At 39.8% G+C, this 21821-nt stretch overlaps 1 protein-coding gene across 21 annotated transcripts in view; it reads left to right on the plus strand.

Moving 5' to 3' along the window:
- The window catches only part of LOC133459551 (neurobeachin-like), a 174410-nt gene that overhangs the window by 86035 nt on the left and 66554 nt on the right, over nucleotides 1-21821 (plus strand). For all 21 annotated transcript variants that reach the window (XM_061739594.1, XM_061739597.1, XM_061739598.1 and 18 more), the window contains exons 13-17: nucleotides 3212-3380; nucleotides 13846-13925; nucleotides 14193-14255; nucleotides 16126-16223; nucleotides 18972-19064. In XM_061739594.1, the coding sequence (XP_061595578.1) occupies nucleotides 3212-3380; nucleotides 13846-13925; nucleotides 14193-14255; nucleotides 16126-16223; nucleotides 18972-19064 (503 nt within the window). The remainder of the gene's footprint in view (nucleotides 1-3211; nucleotides 3381-13845; nucleotides 13926-14192; nucleotides 14256-16125; nucleotides 16224-18971; nucleotides 19065-21821) is intronic.

A 21821-nucleotide genomic window follows, 5' to 3' on the forward strand; every position in this document is an offset into this window, starting at 1 on the left:
CCGCAAATGTGTGTCGCTTTGGTGACCTTGCTGAATAATGACGATGTGAAGGAAATGACTGAAAGGATCACGGCGGTAGAAAATACTTACAGTCTAGAAGTTTTGATCCATGTTTGGAGACAAGCAACATTTAACAAAGAAGAAGGCCACATGTCAGTAGCCATTGCCCTTTACGATAAGATAATAGATGAGATTTGAGGACGGGGAGGGAGGAGCTGCTCCATGCTGGAAAAGGACAGAACACGCAAGCAGGCAAAGCAAAGAGGAAAAAGTGACATTTGAAAAGACCCCCGGACAACAGAGAGAAGTGCTGCTCCTCTTTTCCCTCTAACCTAGACGTGAGTGTTTGTGGCATTCCCGCGGGCTCCTTCAGCTCTTGCCTCTTTGATTTTCCAAACTTCCTGACTTCCTGTCATCCTCCCTCTGACCCTAAGAGGTGATGCTGGGTGCAACAGTGACTGTTTACATGCAGTCAAAATTCGGGTTATTGCTAATATTCCGGTTACTGAAACATTCAGAGTATTCCATTTACGTGGTAATTAATCATTTGGGATATCTGGATCAAACCAGCGTGGAGAACATCATGACACAATTACCGTCATTTCTGCTTCTTCTTCCTGTATCCAAATTCAAAACAAATGCTGCTTCGCGCAACTTTTCCCTCAACTTCTTGTAAATCTTCTATCCCGGTACTTTCTACCGTCTACAAATGCAGAAATGTTCATATCCTTCATTACATTTATGAAGTGATTCGTCTCCTCCTGGTCTTATGTTTCTCTGTGTTTATAAGAACTTCCTGGACTCAAAAGACCAGGATTCCTTGTGAACAGAGCATGCGCAGAAAACAAATTCCTGTTCCGTTTGATGGGGATATTCCATTAGGCGTTTACATGACCCAATATTCGGGTTAGAAAAGGAGTAACCCAGGGCTCATATTCAGGTTTTTAAAAACCGGAATATGAGCATATTCAGGTTATTCAAAGGGGTTATTGGTGTTTACATGGCCGTGCAAAACGGTGTTATTGCTAATATTCGGGTTTTAAAAGGGTTATTGATGCATGTAAACACAGTCAGTGCTGCTCTTCAGGACTCGTCAGGGCTGTTGGAGTTGCATCCTCATACTTTGTTATTCGGGAGAATAGCATCTAACTGCTTCAAGTTCAAACTAATAAGACCAAATGATTGCCTGTTTTTTATTTGTATATTTTTCTATTATGGTCAAATGAATGACGTGCTGAGAAAGACGATTGCATTGCATTTAAATTAAATTACAAATGAGCAGGGTTATAATCAGGGCAGGATATGCGTAATAAATGTGCTAAGTAGCAGTAGACGCAAAAAACTAAAACCAATCTTTTAATCCTATAATCTTTCCTCTGTACCATTCGGCCTCCCACTGAGCGTTATTATTTACTGCTTCTCAGGGTGATATTACCCTCATCATTGGCAAGAATGGCCTTGGTCATATTCAAGATTTAATGAAACACTTGAAGAAATAACATCCAAACCACATTTCCCATCCCTCTAATGTCTCCCCTGCTTGCTTACGAAACGGAGAACGTGTTTTCCTTTCCCCAGCACTTCTGGTAAACACCGTAGTTTGGGGGTGCCGGCCGAACCGCCGGCAGGGGCCGAGGGATATCTCGTTTTTTTTTGTCCTACCGAACAAAGTCACAGCAGATAAACAGCTCACTTGTTTGAGATTGTAACGTAATGAAGGCCTTTCAAGTCAGCCGAGTGCACACTCCGGTCTAGATGAGCTGTGATGTGATACGGTCAGGTCACAGCCTGCTGCTAATTTCATCCGCTTAAATAGAGCCACCTCGTTACGGCTCGTCCTCAGCGCGGCGGTCACTGTAATGAGCTCGGAGATTTGTGAGCCGGCCCGATCCGGCACATGTGGGAGGAAGAGGGATGGCCACGGGAATATTAAGAGAGGGAAAGAGGGAACGGGTGGAGGGAGAGAACAAATGAGCAATGGGAGAGTTCCCTTCCTCAAATGTCAGGAAGTGTAAGGAGCTCTTCGGATCAGGCTCAATGCTTTCAGGCACGGAAACGTCACAAACAACACAAAGCAGCAAACACTGGCCACGGTGATGGTTTTCAATTCCGAATTAAATAATTAAGAATTAAACTATTTTCCTTCGAGTTTACATGGAAATAGTAATTCCGAATTGAGGTTTACACGGAAAACACGTTTGATCGGCTTTATCCAATTCCTCTTAAGGTCTGGGGGTTGGGAAGGTTCTGATTGGATAGGGGGGCGGACCGGAAGTTAAACTACCGGAAGAAAAACTAACTTAGCCGTTTAGCCGCTTTTTGATGTTTCCTGCCATCTGTTCTTTTAATTATTTCCAGGTCCTCCAAGCTATTTATTAAATAAATGGTCTCTGCTCTTGACCACCGTTTACTGCGTGCTGCCATCTTGAAACTTTGTTTAGAAAACAAGCCCAGCGCGGAATTAAAGAGGAATTAAACTTCCCATGCAAACGCACTCATTGAAAATGCAGTGTTGAACCGTGAGCACGACTGCTGGGCCTTCACCTCATCACAGAGAAAATAAATAATTGCGGAAAAAAGCAACAGTACAACGTCACTCTCGTCTTCCGCCATTTAACTCCGTCTCTCAACCGTCTCTTCTGCAGAGATTTGATGTTCGGACTTCATGAAGCCTACGATCTTTTGTTTTATTCTGGCCCACTTGAATCAAACCGTGATTGGTCGATTTTCCCGTCACTCTCCACACCAACACAGAGCTGGGCCTTCCCTGGGATTGGTGAAGTCCTGACCAATGAATGAGCAGCTAACCGGGCCTTAATAGAGACAGACCATTCTGATTGGATAACAGGTTTTCAGGACATGAACTTGACAGTAAACTTAATTTTAGAACATAGATGAGAGAAAATCTGTTAAATATATTGTATTAAATTAAATGAGATAGAAATAAAAAAAAAAAATTTTTATTGAATACTTTATTATTATTATCATTATTATAATTATTACATTTATTCTCATTTCTTATTTTTTTAGGCCTTCTCTGAAGGCGTAGAAGGGCCTGAAGGTTCCCCACTGTTAAACTGCCTTGTGCTTGTCCGCCATAAACAAAAACTGGTCACTTGTTTTACCTCAACCAACATACATTCCTGGATATACTGCTGTATTTGTGAATGTATGTACATGCACTGCATAAAGGGATTGTGTGTGCGTCCAGGTCCAGCTCTCCCTGTACACATACCTGTCATCGGAGTTCATCGGCACCGCCACCATCTACTCCACCATCCGGCGCGTGGGCACCGTCCTGCAGCTGATGCACACCCTAAAGTACTACTACTGGGCTCTGAACCCTCTGGAGTGCAGCGGAATCTCCCCCAAAGGTCTTGGTACGTGCACGCAGATCCCATCTATCTATCTATCTATCTATCTATCTATCTATCTATCTATCTATCTATCTATCTATCTATCTATCTATCTATCTATCTATCTATCTATCTATCTATCTATCTATCTATCTATCTATCTATCTATCTATCTATCTATCTATCTATCTATCTATCTATCTATCTATCTATCTATCTATCTATCTATCTATCTATCTATCTATCTATCTATCTATCTATCTATCTATCTATCTATCTATCTATCTATCTATCTATCTATCTATCTATCTATCTATCTATCTATCTATCTATCTATGTAAGACCTTCTCCTTCTTCTGCTTCTTGTTGGTATTGATAACATCATCATCATGATCATCATCGATAAATCTACACATTAATTCAGAAGGCTGTTGCAGCACATTCTTACAAACTAAAGTATTCATTTGCTGATTTATGGTTTTCATATGAACAGTGACAGTCTTTTGGAAAGATGATATTTTTACTCCGGGTTGCAGATGAGGTTGTTGGACTGTGAAATTCAGCTTTATCTTGCCGCTTTAATCAATAATCATTTAGATTGCATAGCTTTGAATTGCTATCTGTCTTATGTAATGGCAGGTCAAGTAATTACAGACCTGCTAAACTACATAAATGCAAATAGCTGTTTCATCATCATTTTAGCATAGAAATAATGGCAGGAAATTAAATACTTCTTGCACAGACAAAGAGTAGCTTTGGAATAGCACAGCTTAAGCCTTAGAAAAAAAACTGAATATTCACAGAATGCCCCAAAATAATGGTTCAGACTGTTTGTTGTCTATGAGAATATTAGGCAGAATAGTTCCTTCACATATACTGTAAACATAATAAAACAAACAAAACGTTGTAATGCCTACAATTGTATCAGTGATGCCATGTATTCAATTCAATTTCAATTCAATTAAATTTTATTTATATAGCGTCTATTACAAGTTGTCTCTAGGATCTTTCCCGAGACCAGAACATAAACCCCCGAACAATTATTACATAAACAATGGCAGGTAAAAACTCCCCTAGTGGGAGAAAAACCTTAAACCAAACAGTGGCTGTGGGAATTTTTCCTGATCAGGCATGTTATTTTGCCTTCTACAGTTCATATTGTCTTATTGGTGGTGTAAACGGTTATTCTAACAGTCGCAATATCGACCGTTAATTTTCTTCTTTTGTGGTTTTTCATACTGCGACTCTGTTTAACCGGTGAAGCTGAGCTGGTGAGTTTAGTATAAGAAATCATTTTAATTTGTGTAAATATCATAAATATGTCTGTGAAATTAATGTAGGGATGTTTGTATTTATACAGTTTATATTTATATGTTTCAGTTGATTACCTGCTGACAACAATCGTTGTTTAAGTTGGCATATGTGGAGTTGCTAATGAGGAAAATAAACCCGTGGAAAGACGACGATTGTGTGTTGGAGCTGAGTGTTACACTGTTTCACCGGTCAATCACACCCCCTGCGGTGGGATTTATTAATCATTACAACGTTAGGCTGGTAAAAACCGTACAGTGGCCAGCAAAACTCTCCTTTAGGAGGAAAGAAACCTGGACCAGGACCTGGATCATAACGGGGGAGACCAGACTAGGGTGTTCGGGGGGGGGGGGGGGCAGGATGTCAGCAAGTAGCCCATGGGCCAGACCAGATATCAGTACCACTCAAGGTGACAAAACTTGCTTATAATTTTTGAAAAGATCCATATCTGTAGATGATATTTTGGTATGATAACCTTCCTGAGTGGCAGCTGTATCATAGTTATCAGCTCATGAAGTTCAGAAAATTACATTTTAGATGCTGGTGCATATCCTGGTTTAGACTCATGTACAGGATATCTGTCAATGTTTCACAATTTGTTCAGAGACACAAAATACAAAAACTGGAATACTCACAGGACCATAAGGATTCACGAAATGTATAATATACCCCTACTATATCATTGTTACAGGTCATTGTGAGCCTTAAACTAGAAGAGCATCATTAGGCTCCTATGAAACTATAACAGCCACTAATGTCACAAACTGATCTTTATCATGCAAATGCAGGACATAAAGGACCACAATGAGATAAGGAACCAGCTTAGTTTTATAAACAACATTATAAACATAACAATATTGAAAACAAAATTAACATCGTTATTAATGGGAATATGTCAAGATCTGATTATAGTTAGGCTACCAAGTTCTGTGTGTACTTAAGATAGTGTTAAGAAGGTTAACCAAGTACAGAATCATCACATAATGTCACTCAAACTATGATCCAGCTTCCACTCAGGAAGGTTATCATACCAGAATATCATCTACAGACATGGATATTTTCAAAAATCATAAGCAAGTTTTGTCACCTTGAGTGGTACTGACCAGTGAAATCTTGGGCTCTGGCCCCTGGACTAAAGCACACAGCAGACATCCCCACAGGCAGGTGGAAGCAGCAGTGGGATGATCAGAGGGGGGACTGCAGGCAGGTGGAAGCAGCAGTGGGATGATCAGATGGGGGACTTCAGGCAGGTGGAAGCAGCAGTGGGATGATCAGAGGGGGAACTGCAGGCAGGTGGAAGCAGCAGTGGGATGATCAGATGGGGGGACTGCAGGCAGGTGGAAGCAGCAGTGGGATGATCAGAGGGGGAACTGCAGGCAGGTGGAAGCAGCAGTGGGATGATCAGATGGGGGGACTGCAGGCAGGTGGAAGCAGCAGTGGGATGATCAGAGGGGGGACTGCAGGTCAGCAGCTCCTGCAAACATACACAAAAGAGGAAAAAAGGGGGCCAGCACAAGAAACTACAAGAACGATGGACAAAAATGATGGCTATGAGATATTTATAATAAATAAAAAATGGAAGAGGAGAAGAGAAGAAGGAAAGAGGAGAAGAGAAGTAGACAACACTGTAACAACAGTCGGTATGGAGGAGGAGGCTGGCAGTTTTTGTTTACCGTCATACAGTTGCTGTAGTTGAGTCAGTGCTGGAGGAGACGCATGCAGTGGTGGCACGGCAGTTTCACAGCAAATGAAGCATTAAAATAAGATGTTGTGAGTACTCCCAGCAGTGTCTGAGCTGCAGACGCTGCTCCAATACATCCCCATCTTTCCCAACATCTTGGGAGTAAAGTAATTTTCCTGGAACTTTATTTTGGCCTTGGTCTTTATGATGGAAAACCCACCAAGTTCCCCACAACATGAAACTGATTTATGTCCACAGCATCCGTATACGCACATGCCTGAGGTGTAATCACTCCTCCCTTGGCAACCCTTGCCTTCCTGCCTCTGGGTGAACGCAGCAGAGCCCCATGCTGCACATGTCAGGGTTCGGGAATAAATAATACATTTTCAGAAGCACAAACTGAACGTCTTTTAAAGGGGGAACACTGACTACGTTTACATGCAGTCAAAATTGGGGTTAAGGTCAATATTCCGGTTACTGAATCATTCTGAATAGTCTGTTTCCATGCGTGAGTAAACAGGGTTATCCCTGTATACATGGTGATTAATCATTTGGGATATCTGGATCAAACCAGCGACGCACGGAGAACGTCATGACGCAATTCCCGTCATTTCCGCTTCTTCTTCCTGTATCCTGTATCCACTTTCCCTAAATTTAAGCAAGACCAAACTTTTAATATTTGGAAACCGAAAGATCAATGAAGAAATTTCTATCAAAATCAACAATATTCCCATTGAAAGAGTAACAGAATACAAATTCCTTGGAACAATCATTGATCATAAATTAAAATGGAAATCACACTTTAATTATGTCAAAAAGAAAATGTCTAGAACCATTGCAATTGTAAATAAATCAAAAGAATTTTTAAATTCAAAGTCACTCAACCTTTTGTATTGCTCCCTTGTAGTTCCATACATGTCTTACTGTGTGGAGATGTGGGGAAACACATACAAGACCCATCTTAAACACATTTTTATATTACAGAAACAAATAATACGTATAATAAAGAGAAAAGCGTTACATGAGCCAATTCCTTGTTTTTAAAAACCGGAATATGAGCAAATTCCGGTTATTCAAAGGTTGAATTGAATTGAATTCATTTGTGTTTACATAGCCGTGCGCAACCGGGTTATTGCTAATATTCCGGTTAGAAAAGGGTTATTGATGCATGGAAACGTAGTCACTGTGTTTGTGTCCTCAGATGACCCACAGTGTCCCTTTGAAAGCCCATTTCAAGAACTATCTTATATTTATTCAACTGTAAACACATGCTCTCATGTTTCCAGTGAGAACAGTGTAGTTAGTTTTATTTGGACAAGAACTGAAGATGTAAAAAAAAAGAAATGGTATTCAAACAGAGCGTTGTTTTACAGCATATTCTGTGTTTTCACTGCACTGGGAATTGAGCACAGACGGTTTTATCACGGCTCTGTAGACACATGGAGCATCAGGGGGTCAGGGCACGCTCTCACTTTAATCAACCTCCTTTTTTTTTTTTGCCCGGGACTCTTTGCTCACTATGGTTATGCATCCCATGTTGCCATGGTAACAGACGGGTGTGATGGGCAGATCCAAGGCAGCTTTTGGAATTTCTAATCAAGTGTCTGTCTGGCTTCTTTCCTGTGCTGGTTGCCGGTTGACTGCTGGGATTATGCCCAATAAAGAAGCTCTGATAACAGCACAGTGACAATTAGCCTGAGACACAAACTGTCATTCACATATCCGAGCTATTGGTTGTGGCATGACCGTCTGCATGTCTGTACACCGCACTGTGCCGTCTGAGCGTGATATGCACTCATTTACATAGTAATAGGAAGCTGTTTTCATCCCACCACAGCCTTTGTGGATTAAAAAAGTATTAATCTGTGTCAGTCTGAGGGAATGAGGTTGAAACCAAGTTGCTCTGATGCTTTTATGTTTATATTTTGTGTTCTTGCCCTGCACTGGCTCTACATTTGGTTAGAAATGCATAATTCATTCCTGAATTTTACATGCTTTTTAAAATAATTCCACTTTGGTGCTGAATGGAAATTGGTGTCAGATCTGTGGAAAAAGGGAGTGTACCGGAGCGAATTCAACACCCTTTGGCCACACACTCTGTAGCGGGGTTAAAATTCAGTGGAAATGGTAATTAAATGCCTTCAATTTAGTGGAGAAAAAAGAATTTAGATAAAACAAATCAGTAATCAAACAAGTTTGGACACTGTATCCGTAGGTTTTCAGTTCATTGTATACGGTTGTATTATCTTGAATTAAAGGGGACCTATTACGGCATTTAATACCTATTTTAAACAGGCATTGAATGTCTTAAAAACAAGCTTTTCATTGTTTTTGCTAAATAAATTAGAAATTCAGCCTCTGAGCCATGTCTTTATCTTCTCATTCTCTAACCTCATTATCTATGCAGGATTCTGAGTGGGCGGGGCTATGATAATGAGGCTCTTTGATGATTGGCTGCCTGAATGACGTGATACACCGCCAAACTATGTAAATCGCTCCCGTCGTTACGTAACGATGGGAGCAGAATCTTATTGGCTCGTAGATCCACATCACACTGGACGGCTCATCCGGGCGGCTGTACAGACACTGCAGAATTTGGTTGCTTTCCTCCTTCTCTGAGTTGGCAGGCTGAGGGGAGACCACTTTATATATGTTAAAGCGAGAAAAAACATGTTTTTCATAATAGGTCCCCTTTAAGTTATGATTTCATTTGTTATATTTATTCAAAGATTAAATCAGCACGTGTTAAGCTGGTGGAAGTTGTGCATTCTTATAAATAAAAAAGAATAAATAAAAAAAAATGATTTAGAATAGATTAAAAAAGAATATATTGATTTGCACAAAATCTAACCTTTATATTTAACTGATAGAACTCATGTGAGCATGTGCTTGTATCTGTGTTCAAATCAATTCAATTCTATTTTATTTATATAGCGTCTATTACAACAGAAGTTGTCTCTAGGCGCTTTGCAGTGTTGATTGCTGTGAAATAATAAAAGGAATAAAAAGTGAGGCCAGAGCATATTTACCCTGGTGTTGCGTCACCTCTTTTTAACAACACTCTTAACAAGTGTTGCTGCAGTTTTAGAGTGAAATCTTTTCCCATTCTTGCCTGAAAAAGGATTTAGTCCCTTCATAAATGTGCACTTGAGTCAAGCCATGCACACCGAGACACCACCACTCCGGAGGTGTTTGAACTGTGCACTGATAACCAGATGCAATCCCTCCCTTCTTCACCCTGGAGGACGCTGCCGCCGCTATTTCCAGCAGAATTTCACATATTGATTGGTTGGGCCTCAGAACAGATCCTGACTGCATCTCAGTCCAACTGGAGCGAACTGGGGCCAAGAATAGGGAGCGGATGTTTGGATCCTGTAAATGTTACTCTGTAACTTGTTTTTCCTTGTCAGTGTGTGTTCTTTAGCTCGTACAGGGATTTCCACAACAGTCATATCTGTTTCAGATGCGCTGAAGATCACCATCACCCAGTATTGGTTTTTTGTCCCTTGCGGACAAATATTTCTGCAGATTCTTTCCACATATAAAGAAAATACATTTCATAGATAGTAATATGTTGTTTTGCTGTTTGAAAAGGCTGTCACAGAGATATAAATCTCTCTCTATCTCTGCTTTTTAGAGGCTCAGTCTCTGTAGGATGCTCTTTTCATCTTTAATCGTGTTAGTAACTGTTGCCAATTAACCTAATTAGTTGAGATATATCAGTCTGTCTTTTTGTTTCTAATTTTAAAACTAACCTTTTTCAATTTCTTTCCTGATTTTTAAAAAAGAATTAGTATTTTTTACTCAGAGAGGTGTTTTTCTCTCCTTGAATTATTATTGTACACACATACACACAGAGACACAGTGTATGCTTGATTTAAGAACTGTAACTCTTTTACCACTTTTATTCTGCAGCAGGATGACAAAGATCTTAATATGAATCAACAGTTTTCTGGAATAAATGTGACACAAATGAGATCTAGAGGAGGAAAATTCAAATCAAAGAGGGAAAGAATGTGATTAAATTTTCCCCTTGGAAGCAATCCACATGAATATGATTTTTATTTAAGCCCTCTTCAAACAAAGATATGAAGAGTAGGAGATACTTGCATTCTCCGTGTGCATACACGCATACGCTTGCTTAATGCAGAGCTGCTACGTAACCATGATGGATGGCCACTGTCCCCTTCCAGCTCCGTGTACAGCCTGACGGCTGAGGATGATGGATAGCTGTGGATTGCTTTGGTCTCCTGTTTTTGCTGCGTGAAAAGCAGCTGAGCTGAAACTTTGAAGCCGCCAGAGCAGGACAAAGAAATACCACGCAGGAGCTTCATGGTTTTACTCTCTTTACTCCTTTTATGTTTCTCTCAGCTCACTTCTGCTTGCTAAATAGCAGTGGATCAAAACACTTAGGTACTGTAGGAGCACTGGGTGATAAAATGGGGAAAAAAATTGTGATAAAAATATATATATACACCGTATTTTCCGCATTATAAGACGCACCTTCAATGAATGGCATATTTTAAAACGTTTTCCATATATAAGGCGCACCTCATTATAACTGTAAAGTTCTGCATCCATTAGACCAGGGGTCGGCAACCCGCGGTTTTCTCTTTCATCCTTATACTGCGACTCCGAGTGGCTTGGGAAAAATAAATTTATTTAAAAAGTATTTAATTGAAGTGTATTTTATTTGTGTTAGTTCTTTAATATTTTAGTTCTAAATTGGAAGATTATTGTGATCTTGACATATTAGAATAAATATATTTTATTGTTTTTCGTCGCTCAAAATAAATGTCATACTCGTGAAAGCAGGTACACCCGCCAAAACCCCATCCATTCGTTGCGACTTTCAACCCCAGCAAGGCCAAGTATGGAGAAATGTAAGAAAAGTTTAAGGAAAGTAGTTCAGCCTGGCGGCTGCTAACCGTAGTTGCGAGACCTGTTTCGGCTCAATATGGATCCATATACTGTATAAGGCGCACCAGATTATAAGGCGCATGGTCAGCTTTTGAAAAAATTGAAAGCTTTTAGTTGCGCCTTATAGTGCGGAAAATGCGGTATATATATATATATATATATATATATATATTAAAAAAAATAAAATTGCCGAGCAAATTCATTTAAAATGTAAAAATAACTTTGTCACGTGTTTTTCGAAATAAGAATAGATTATTAAGGACCCTAAAAAAGGAACTGATGCTCATCAGTTTGGACATAAAATATTGTTTATGGTTTGAAAGAGGAAATGTGTAAAATAAGTTATGAGGTACCAAATTAGCACAAGATGACCCTCATGAGAGGAAGTCTCCTCTCTCTTGGACTCGTAATGGCCATCTAAACCATAGGGGTGTGTATAAGAAGAAAAGAAAGCCTAATTTGCAGCCTCCTAAAAGTCTTGCTTGTAGAAAAGAAAGGGCTGCATTGTTGATAATGGTGGTGTTGGTGATGTTGGTGGTCAGTTTAAATGTCCAGAGACGATGTGGGGCTTTTTTTCTGCTGGGAATAAGATTATTTTGTAAAGCATTGATCTCCACATGGAACGTCCATAAAATGAGAATGACCCAAAACATCTTAACCCAAGAAAGAGTGCAGGGGCAAATGCACACAAGCCAGACACTGTTTATTGTTTCTTAGCAACTGAATGGGCATCTGTTGAGAAGGAGCGAGAACAATCTACACGTATATGTAACACCTTTTTAACCTTGTTTCAAGGACACTCGGGGACATGGAAATCCAATCTCCCAGTCGGAGGACAGTCTGATCTGAAGGCCACTTCAAAACAGTTATTTAGCAGTGGTTGTGAGCTGATTCATCAGACGTACAAATGACTCACCTTGAGAATAAGTGGAACACTGTGACATCGATGCCAAAGCGCTGCCAGCATCCCATTGGTCCCTTTGCTTCTTCCGAAGCACCAAAGCTACTGCTCTGAGAAGTGTCAGGAACGTGAAAGTGTTTCAACACACTTTTTACATAAATGCCAGCTGTAACAATTGAATGAATGAATTGTGACGAAAATATAGCTTAGTCAAGGCAAGTTTATTTGTAAAGCACAATTCAACACAAGGTAATTCAAAGTGCTTTACATCAGCATTAAAGCAGCACAATGTAACTTTCAGCTTTTATTGAGTTTGGCGGCTCCTTTGAACAAAAGCGGTAGTGCTTTACCAGTAGTGTGGCAGGGTTCCTACCATCCACCTCAAAGTTACATAGTGCCAGTGAAGGTGATACAGACCCCTCAGACCATGACAGAGGTTCATTAAACCTGTTGGAAGTTTATGTACCATCACAATGACTCTGGAAATATGATATTAAGGTGGAAAAGTTACATAGTGCTGCTTTAAAAGCGGCAAGACATAATTAAACAGTAAGTAACAAATAAAATGAAATAAAATGATAAGAAAAGAGGTAAAATAATGAAAAGCACAAGTTGCTGAAAAGTAAGGGCAGTAGAGTACAGCAGGTACATCTCATTCGCGGTTTTCAAAAAGTATTTAATTTAAAGGAGCATGAGGCCCCTTTTAAGAAATGAGACTCTCTAGCGCCACCCTTCACCACGACGGCCGTCGGGGGTACTGCAGCCAACAGCGAAGCCGGCACGGGAGAACGGGGAGAACGCACATGCAGCGTCATGTGACGTCACATCGGCAGCCCAGCGCGGGAAATTCGGGACCGAATTGCAGCACATTTGGCAGCACACAGCCTGTTCAAGGCAACGGAGAGATACGCTAGAGGGCTCATTCTTTTGGGTTTGGAACGCTTCATCTGACATTATTACTAGAAAACTTAAAACGTATACACATTTTTTTCATAAATCCTGCCTCAATCCTGCCTCATGCTCCTTTAAGAGTGCATTTAAATAACCAATAAAATTAAATAAAATGATAAGAAAAGAGGTAAAATAATAAAAAGCACAAGTTGTTTAAAAATAAGGGCAGTAGAGCTTAATGCATCCAGACAAGCTTTCATATATATCAAGCAGCTTCTGGTGCTTTTGTGTTTTAAGCTTGATTATTTCTTTTTGCAGAATTTCTTCCTCACAGAAAACAGCTGAGATACAGTGGATTACTGTTGCTGTTCGGTTTGGATCATTCAGACCATCAGTCACATTTCTGCAAATTGCTGCGCCTTTGCTGTAATAAGTTAGATTAGTCAAGCATAAAGTATCTAGACTGCCAAATTGCCCCTGGATTTTAATGACGGTGATTTACAGTTTACATTTCCGCTGTAGAGTGACTCTCTGTGTGTGTGTGTGTGTGTGTGTGTGTGTGTGTGTGTGTGTGTGTGTGTGTGTGTGTGTGTGTGTGTGTGTGTGTGTGTGTGTGTGTGTGTGTGTGTGTGTGTGTGTGTGTATTCCCTGCTCTCCAGGAAGTGTAATAAAAGTGAATATGAGTAAACAGAAGGGCTCTCAGACGTGGATAGCTTATCATTATGACGTGTAAAGATTGCACTTTTAGCAGGAAATGATTTTTGTGTTTTTGTGTCTCTGCTTAGATGGACCGCGGCCGTCCCAGAAAGAGATCATCTCCCTCCGAGCCTTCATGCTGCTTTTCCTCAAACAGCTCATTCTCAAGGTAGAGTGAGAGAAATTGATTATATTTCTTACCTCGTTGAAGCTGCGAGAAATCACTTGACTTTGATTATGTTCTCTCTGTTGGCATAATTTCAACTATGTGGAAATGGCATTCTAGATCAGCAGCCTGCATAAAGCACCGGAGCGTTTTGTGTTTGTGTGCACGTGTATTGATTTGTTCCCGCCGCTGCATCCAGTCATCTGAAGTTAATAATAAATGGGCATAACTGAAGTTCCTAAATGCTGATGAGCGCCTGTTGTTTCCCAGGACCGGGGAGTGAAGGAGGACGAGCTGCAGAGCATCCTCAACTATCTACTGACCATGCATGAGGTAAACGCTTCCTTCTGAATCCAAACAGACTGAGAGCTGGAACAATCTTGTTCATTTTCAAAAACTGCTGCCTCATATACAAAATCCGTCACAGCTTAGCTCCGCCGCCGCTCTGTAGCCTTATAAAGTTTAGATAACCCGCAACAAGTGTCACCAGAAGGGCTGCTAGAGGTGATTGTGATCCCATTCAGGAAAACTGTATTTGGTCAATCAGTTTTTACCTACAGAGCAGCTAATGAGTAGGGGTGTAACAATATATTGTGTCATGAAATTTCGCGATACAAAAACGTCACAATATGTGTCGTGGAGGTGACAAAGTGTATCGCGATATTGGGTTATTAATATTAATCCATTGTGTTGACTAGAAACGCGTGTAACGACCGCGCATCCACCCGCGGACCAAAATCTTCCTCCGCTCAGAAGAAACTACTACTGTTTTGCTCCCGATCACGGGACTCTTGCAGGGTTTTGAGCTCTGAACTTTTACTGATGTAAGGCTGGAGTAGAGTTAAGCCATACCTTATTAAATTAAACCTTTTTGGGGTCGTGAGTAAGATAAACACGGGGACAACTTCTTCCGAGTTCGAGTGTACTTTAATGTCCCTCAACAGTGTAGGATTTTAGAACATCAACACAGCACCTAGTGCCGTACTGTGGCGTATCACTCCGCCCAATCTAAAACAGACTAATCACTACAGATAAACTGACTAGTGTCATTATAGTCCCTGATTTACAGAATATAAAGAATATATTTATAAAATAATGAACCCTGAATTACCAAAATAACCTTCTTAACAAAAAATAAATCTCCTCTTACACTTATAAGGTGAGCATGAATCAATCTTTTTTATGATGTAAAATTGTATGTATTTATTTACTTTAATTTACTATTTATTTATTTAATTTTAGTTGTTAAATTTCTGGAAAAGAAAAAAGTCAAATCAGACATGAGAGAAACTATTCAGTTTGTGGTAAAATATTTGTACTTAGTACTGAAGACGCATAATGCAAACCTGACATTTACTTTTAGTTCAGTTTGTGGAAAATGGTTGGCCTGGCTTTCTCTTTAAAACTTAAACAGTTATAAAGCATTACAAACTGGAACAATAGGGCAAACGCACAGCATTGTTTTGTATTTTGTGTCTTTCAAATAAAAGACCATTTTTTTCCAGTCACATGTGTCTCATTCAAGGTTGTTAAAAAAATACTGCTATAATATCGTATCGTTATCGTGACCTCAATATCGTGTATCATACCGTATCGTGAGATTAGTGTATCGTTACACCCCTACTAAATATTGTAACTATGACATGTATTTGTTTTTACTGTAATTTGTTGCTTTTATTACTACACCTTGTGTTTCTTCTGGCAGGAGTGCCAATGGAAATGAGCCTTTTGGCTACAATTGGATGCATTTACATTTTTAAAATGTTCATTAATGTACATTGTCCCTCTATAACAAATACATGCAAAAGAAAGAAAGACAAAAGAAAGAAAGAGAGAGGGCAAAAGAGGGACAGGGAGAGGGTGAGAGCGCTTGAGTGATCTGCTGGTAAAGTGTGCGTTAGTATAATGTGTGAGCTGCAGCTCCGGTCCACTCTGACTGAGCGTGAGTCAGCCTCGGCTATTTGACAGCATGAAAAATGCTGCAACAATGGACCAAGCAGAATGTCCTCTTCTGTAACAATTATATCTATTCTTGCTCTCAAAAACCACCTGCTCCTCCACAACCCCCCCCCCCCCCCCCCCCCTTCCGTGTCCAACCTGGCAACTTTCTCTTTGTCCTTCAAGCCCTCTATTCATGTGTCCCGCTGAGCTCTCTCCTCCTCCTACGTCTCACCTGTTCAACTTTGCTTTCTTTACTTTGCAGGATGAGAATATCCACGATGTGCTCCAGCTGTTGGTGGCTCTAATGTCTGAGCACCCGGCGTCCATGATCCCTGCGTTTGACCAGAGGAATGGCATAAGGTGAGTGCTGCCCAAACACTCAGGTGTAAACGTTCTGAGGGGACGGGGAAGAACTCACTTTTAATCTGTTTTTTAGCCCAGTAATGTCACTGGTGAGTAACGGTTGCACATATGCAGGGCTGCCCCTGCATGGAGGCCCCCCCGCCCTCAAACCTCTCCCCATCCAACATGTGTCATTGCTACAAAATGACCTTATAACAACATGCTATTTAACTTGACAACCCGTCAATAACAACAAATGTACGGTAGATAAATAACAACTAAAAATCAACCTGAAATAATAAATAAATATTAAATAAAAAACTTAAAACTGAAATAAAAAAGTCACAAATAGTGATCAATTACTTGGACTAAATAAGGACTAAATAAATTTAGGACAAAATAAGTTTACACTTCTTCCTACTCCTTTTTTGGCACATGTAAATCAAGATAGCAAGTTTTAAAGGATGAAATTCTTTGTTTTGTTGTTTTGTTTTCTTAAACTTCTCATGAAGTGTTGTTTCTTTTTTTTTTTTTAACATGTACAAAAATAAAATAAATCAAATCAAATCAAAAAAATTACTCACCAAAAGAAAGTTTCCTCCACCTCAATCCCCCACAAAAAACTGAAAGCAGGTCCAGCAGGTCTGAAGTCAGAACTAAACACACACGTGTGCCTTTTACAGATGCATTTATCTCATTAAAAATAATCAAACTTCTTAACAATATAAATTGATGTAAAGCTATAGCCAATTTATTATATATTGTCTAAAGTTTGTAGTTTGTAGTGGTCACATGACTAACTGGTCATGTGACCACTCTGTTTCAACAGAGGTGAATGCAGGAGGCGTTAACAAGTCGTTCAATAAATGTTCATCAAGGTTCCTCTGCTGGAAAAACACAATCCTCCAGTCTAGACAGAGATGGAGACAGATTCATATCTGAGTGGCATTTCAGGTGTTTGTGCTACAAAGTTTTATTTCAACAACATACCAACCTTCAAGTGAAGCACGAGTGTTACTTTTGCCCATTGTCGTCTCTTGCTCCTGATTTGTGATGTCTTTTGGATGAAAAGTTGAAATCTCTGCAAGAGCCTTCCTGCACCCTTCTCATTGGTCAGATTTCGTGTGCTGCCAATCATTGCACGGCCAGATTACTCACCATTCAGATCTCTTTCCTCCCCTCCTCCTCACGGTAGCACATATGCACATCCTAGGGCTGTTCGATTTTGCCCAAAAATAAAATCTCGATTTTTTTCTCTCAAAATCCGATTTTCGATTACGATTATTTTGTGAATTGACAAAAGGCAAAGAAATGATTTCAAATATGCTTTTTTTATTGAACATTTGCCCCATTGGGCTTTAAGTGCAAACTTCGCTCTTTAAACCAAAAATGAATGAATAAAGTGCAAAACTCTGTAAAATAAGTTGAAAAAAAGTTTAAAAAAATATAATAAAATATAAAGTTTTATCTCTGAAAAAAAAATCAGCAAATCAGCACTTGCAAACATACAGTAAGTTATATTTCCAATTAAATAAAACAAGACATTTTCTAATTAAACTAATCTGGGTCTTTGCATGCTAAATAATAATGCAACCCATGAAGGAGGTAGAGGTGTGTAATGTCAGTCATTACATTTGCTATTCACATTTGCAAGTTTTTTGTAAGGAACACGAGCCGGTCTACCGCATCTGGCTTGAGGGATGCCCGGTGGCATGTTCCAACGCCCCCTCCTACACTAAAGAGCCTCTCCGATGGGGCACTTGTTGCAGGTATTGAGAGGTATTTCCATCAATCATTAATATGGTATCAATCATTAATATGTGTGCAGACAAGGTAAAAAAAAAAAAAAAAAAAAGTGAAAAATCGATTTTACGGTTTTCACGTTTTAACATCGTTCTAATTACATAATCGCGATTACGATTTAAAATCGATTAATCGGAAAGCCCTAGCACATCCATTACGCATATGCGTTGCATATTGCTGAGCAAATGCGTCCCCTCGCGCAAAATGTGGCCCCCGTTGGAAGATGAGCCCTACACACAGCACGTGTTCTGCGTTTAGGGAGGGGCGGCACTGCACATATGATAGAATAAATGTATTCAAACAAAAGCATCTATTTTGTAAAAGCAGCCAAATTTGCTTCATAAATAATCCAAATACAAAGTAGATGACATGGCACGTTTCTCATTATTGATGTGTTGTACAAATATGAAATGATGAACTGATGTAGCCATTAAGATTTTAACATCACCAGGAGATTTCAAAATATTTGATTCATGAATTTAAATAAAACAGATGCGGCGTCATTCCCTGGTAAAATGAAGTGAACAGCGTCTGTCGTTCTTGTATGATGTGTTTTATAACTTCAGTGTTCTTATTCAGCTAAAGGAAATTGAAGGCTTTACTACGGTTACATTGATCTCCACGTGTTGATTTAAAACACTAAACTGACTTTTCAAAGACAGCTTAATAACCCTAACCCTGCTGGTGATTATCCCGACGCATAACTACATTTGGATGTCTTTTTCTTAGGTTGCTATGGTAACTCTTGTGCCGTTAGAGAGCCGCCTGCAAATGATGTTGTGTTGGCCCTTTTATTTTACAAGCCTGTGTAGTTTCCTTTGAAGAGGAAAGCTTCAGTCCAGAGGAGTTGATGACCGTAACAGTGAAGAACCCCAGCCCTGCTCTCGTTGTCTCTTTGTTTTTCTTCCTTTACTTCAGACACATCTTTCCCTACTCACTCCCTGTGTGTGTGTTCCGTTCCAGGGTGATCTGTAAACTCCTGGCCTCCAAGAGCGAGAGCATCCGGGTCCAAGCACTGAAGGTTCTGGGCTACTTCCTGAAGCACCTGGGTCATAAGTAAGTTCCTCGTTTTTTTGTCTGTGCCTTTCCATGTGATTTAACCTGTTGTGTAGTATTCAGGAAATACCGGTAGTAAATGCCTCAAATGAGGATTTTAATACATTTTTATTAACGGATAGCCCCTTGAGATGAATCATCTGGAGGGGGTCCAACATAAAACATACAACACAGTACAAAACAGTCACATACAACTACCTCCTCGCACTGCTGTAAATACTTCCACACTCGTGTGAATGCTGCAATCACCCATGTACAGGACTGTCTCAGAAAATTAGAATATTGTGATAAAGTTCTTTTTTTTCTGTAATGCAATTAAAAAAAACAAAAATGTCATACATTCTGGATTCATTACAAATCAACTGAAATATTGCAAGCCTTTTATTATTTTAATATTGCTGATTATGGCTTACAGTTTAAGACTAAGATTCCCAGAATATTCAATTTTTTTGAGATAGGATATTTGAGTTTTCTTAAGCTGTAAGCCATGATCAGCAATATTAAAATATGCCCTGTACTTTTGACATGTGCAATGACAATAGAGTTGAATCTAATTGAATCTAACATAATACATAATACATAACACATAAGGCTCTCACACACAAACCCACCACACACCAGTCACCAAGACCTACCACACCGAAGAACACAAGTAAATACTGCATAAACACAGTAATAACAACAGGAACAACAATATTAATAACAGTCATTGTCATCATCAATTTTATACAATATATGAAAACATAGATACATTATGTATAAAAAAAAAAGACACAAATGAGAAGGCAATACCACTAGAGGCAACTACACGGTTTATTGAGATTGGAGAATAGTGAGTTTTTAGGGAGATGTAATGAATTGAGTTTTCTTATATTAATGGGTAAGTTGTTCCAATCTGATGGGGCTTTGAACTTAAAAGCACGTCTGCCAATTTCTTTAAATGTCAAAGGAACAAAAAAGGAAGAGTTGCTGAGTGTTTCTGAGAGAATATGAGGATGTATATGGAATCAAATATAGTTTTAAGTAAGATGGATAATTAAAGTGGATACATTTGAATCTGAGCCGAGGGAAACCAGTTTAGTGACTGATACATGGAGCAGTGGTGAGTTCGGTTTAATGATTGATACATGGAGCAGTGGTGAGGTCGGTATGGGCACCGTAAGACAAATCTACAGAGACTGATGTAAATGACATTGAGGGGTTGAAGATGTGATTCATAAGTGTTCTGGTAAACAACATCAGCATAATCTAAAATGAGTAATAACAGTTGTGTGACAATTATTTTCCTTGTTTGTAGAGAGAAACAGTGACTACGTTTACATGCATCAATAACCCTTTTCTAACCGGAATATTAGCAATAATCCGGTTTTGCATGGCCATGTAAACACCAATAACCCCTTTGAATAACCGGAATTTGCTCATAGTTTTTAAAAAAACCCTGGGTTCCTCCTTTTCTAACTGAATATTCGGTCATGTAAACGCCTGACGGGATTTCCCCATCAAAAGGAACAGGAATTTGTTTTCTGTGCATGTTCTTTTCACAACGAATCTCTGTCTTTTGAGTCTAGGAAGTTCTTATAAACACGGAGAAACGCAAGACCAGGAGGAGACTAATCACTTCATAAATGTAATGAAGGATATGAACATTTCTGAATTTGTAGACGGTAGAAAGTACCGGGATAGAAGATTTATAAAAAGGTGAGCGAAAAGTTGCGCAAAGCAGGATTTGTAGGAACGCCAGACCAGATCAAGCTCAGCTGGAAGACGCTGGAAAAGGTGAACTACAGGGACAAGAAACAAAACGGTACCAGTGGGTCCGATTATCCACCGTGCTGCTGTTATTGTTGTTGTTTTGGATTTGGATACAGGAAGAAGAAGCGGAAATGAAGGGAATTGCATCATGACGTTCTCCATACGTCGGTGGTTTGATCCAGATATCCCAAATGATTAATTACCATGTATACAGGGATAACCCTGTTTGCTCACGCATGGGAACAGATTATTCCCAATGTTTCAGTAACCGGAATATTGACCTTAACCCGAATTTTGACTGCATGTAAACGTAGTCAGTTATTGAAGGGTAAAGGATGCCTAGGATGTAATTTAGTTGTGATGGACTCGATATGATGTTTGAAAGTAAGTAATGGGTCGATCCAGAGGCCGAGGTCACGTGTTCAAGGGGTGAGCCATCGTTAAAAAGAATATTGAGATCCGGGTTATTTCAAGGCCTAATCTGGTACCAAACAACATTGACAGGATACGCTTTGAATCTTTCTTTCAAAGGAAACCTTTTTTTTTTTTTTCTGCAATGACCAAAATAAAAAGGGGGAAAAATGTAGATCATTGAGGGGAGATGGCAGGAGGTGCGAGGCTCCACATAATCAGTGAGAATTAGAGAAGCGCATCGCCGCCCTCAGGGCCTTCAAAGGCCTGTTTGTTTGTGTGTGAGAGAGCGATGGCCTCGTCGTCACGTCCAGGCGGAATAATCGCGGTGACAGCGACACACTGGTAGGGAGCTGGAGCCTTGATGAGCAGCCGTGAACGGCCGGGGATTTATTCCTCCCGTGTGACTGGCTCACCTCTCAGCACAACACGAGAGCCGGCCACCGTGTTGCACCTGAGCCCTGCTCAACCCCCCGCCAACCTCACATCTGCTCCCACCACCTTACCTTACACCTTTCATTTACACACAACAAATCATGCTCACACAACAACAACACAACAAATCATGATTTCACCATCATTTAGGTAGGAGCA

Source organism: Cololabis saira, chromosome 14 (genome assembly GCF_033807715.1).
Source record: "Cololabis saira isolate AMF1-May2022 chromosome 14, fColSai1.1, whole genome shotgun sequence".
Classification (NCBI taxonomy): Eukaryota; Metazoa; Chordata; class Actinopteri; order Beloniformes; family Belonidae; genus Cololabis; species Cololabis saira.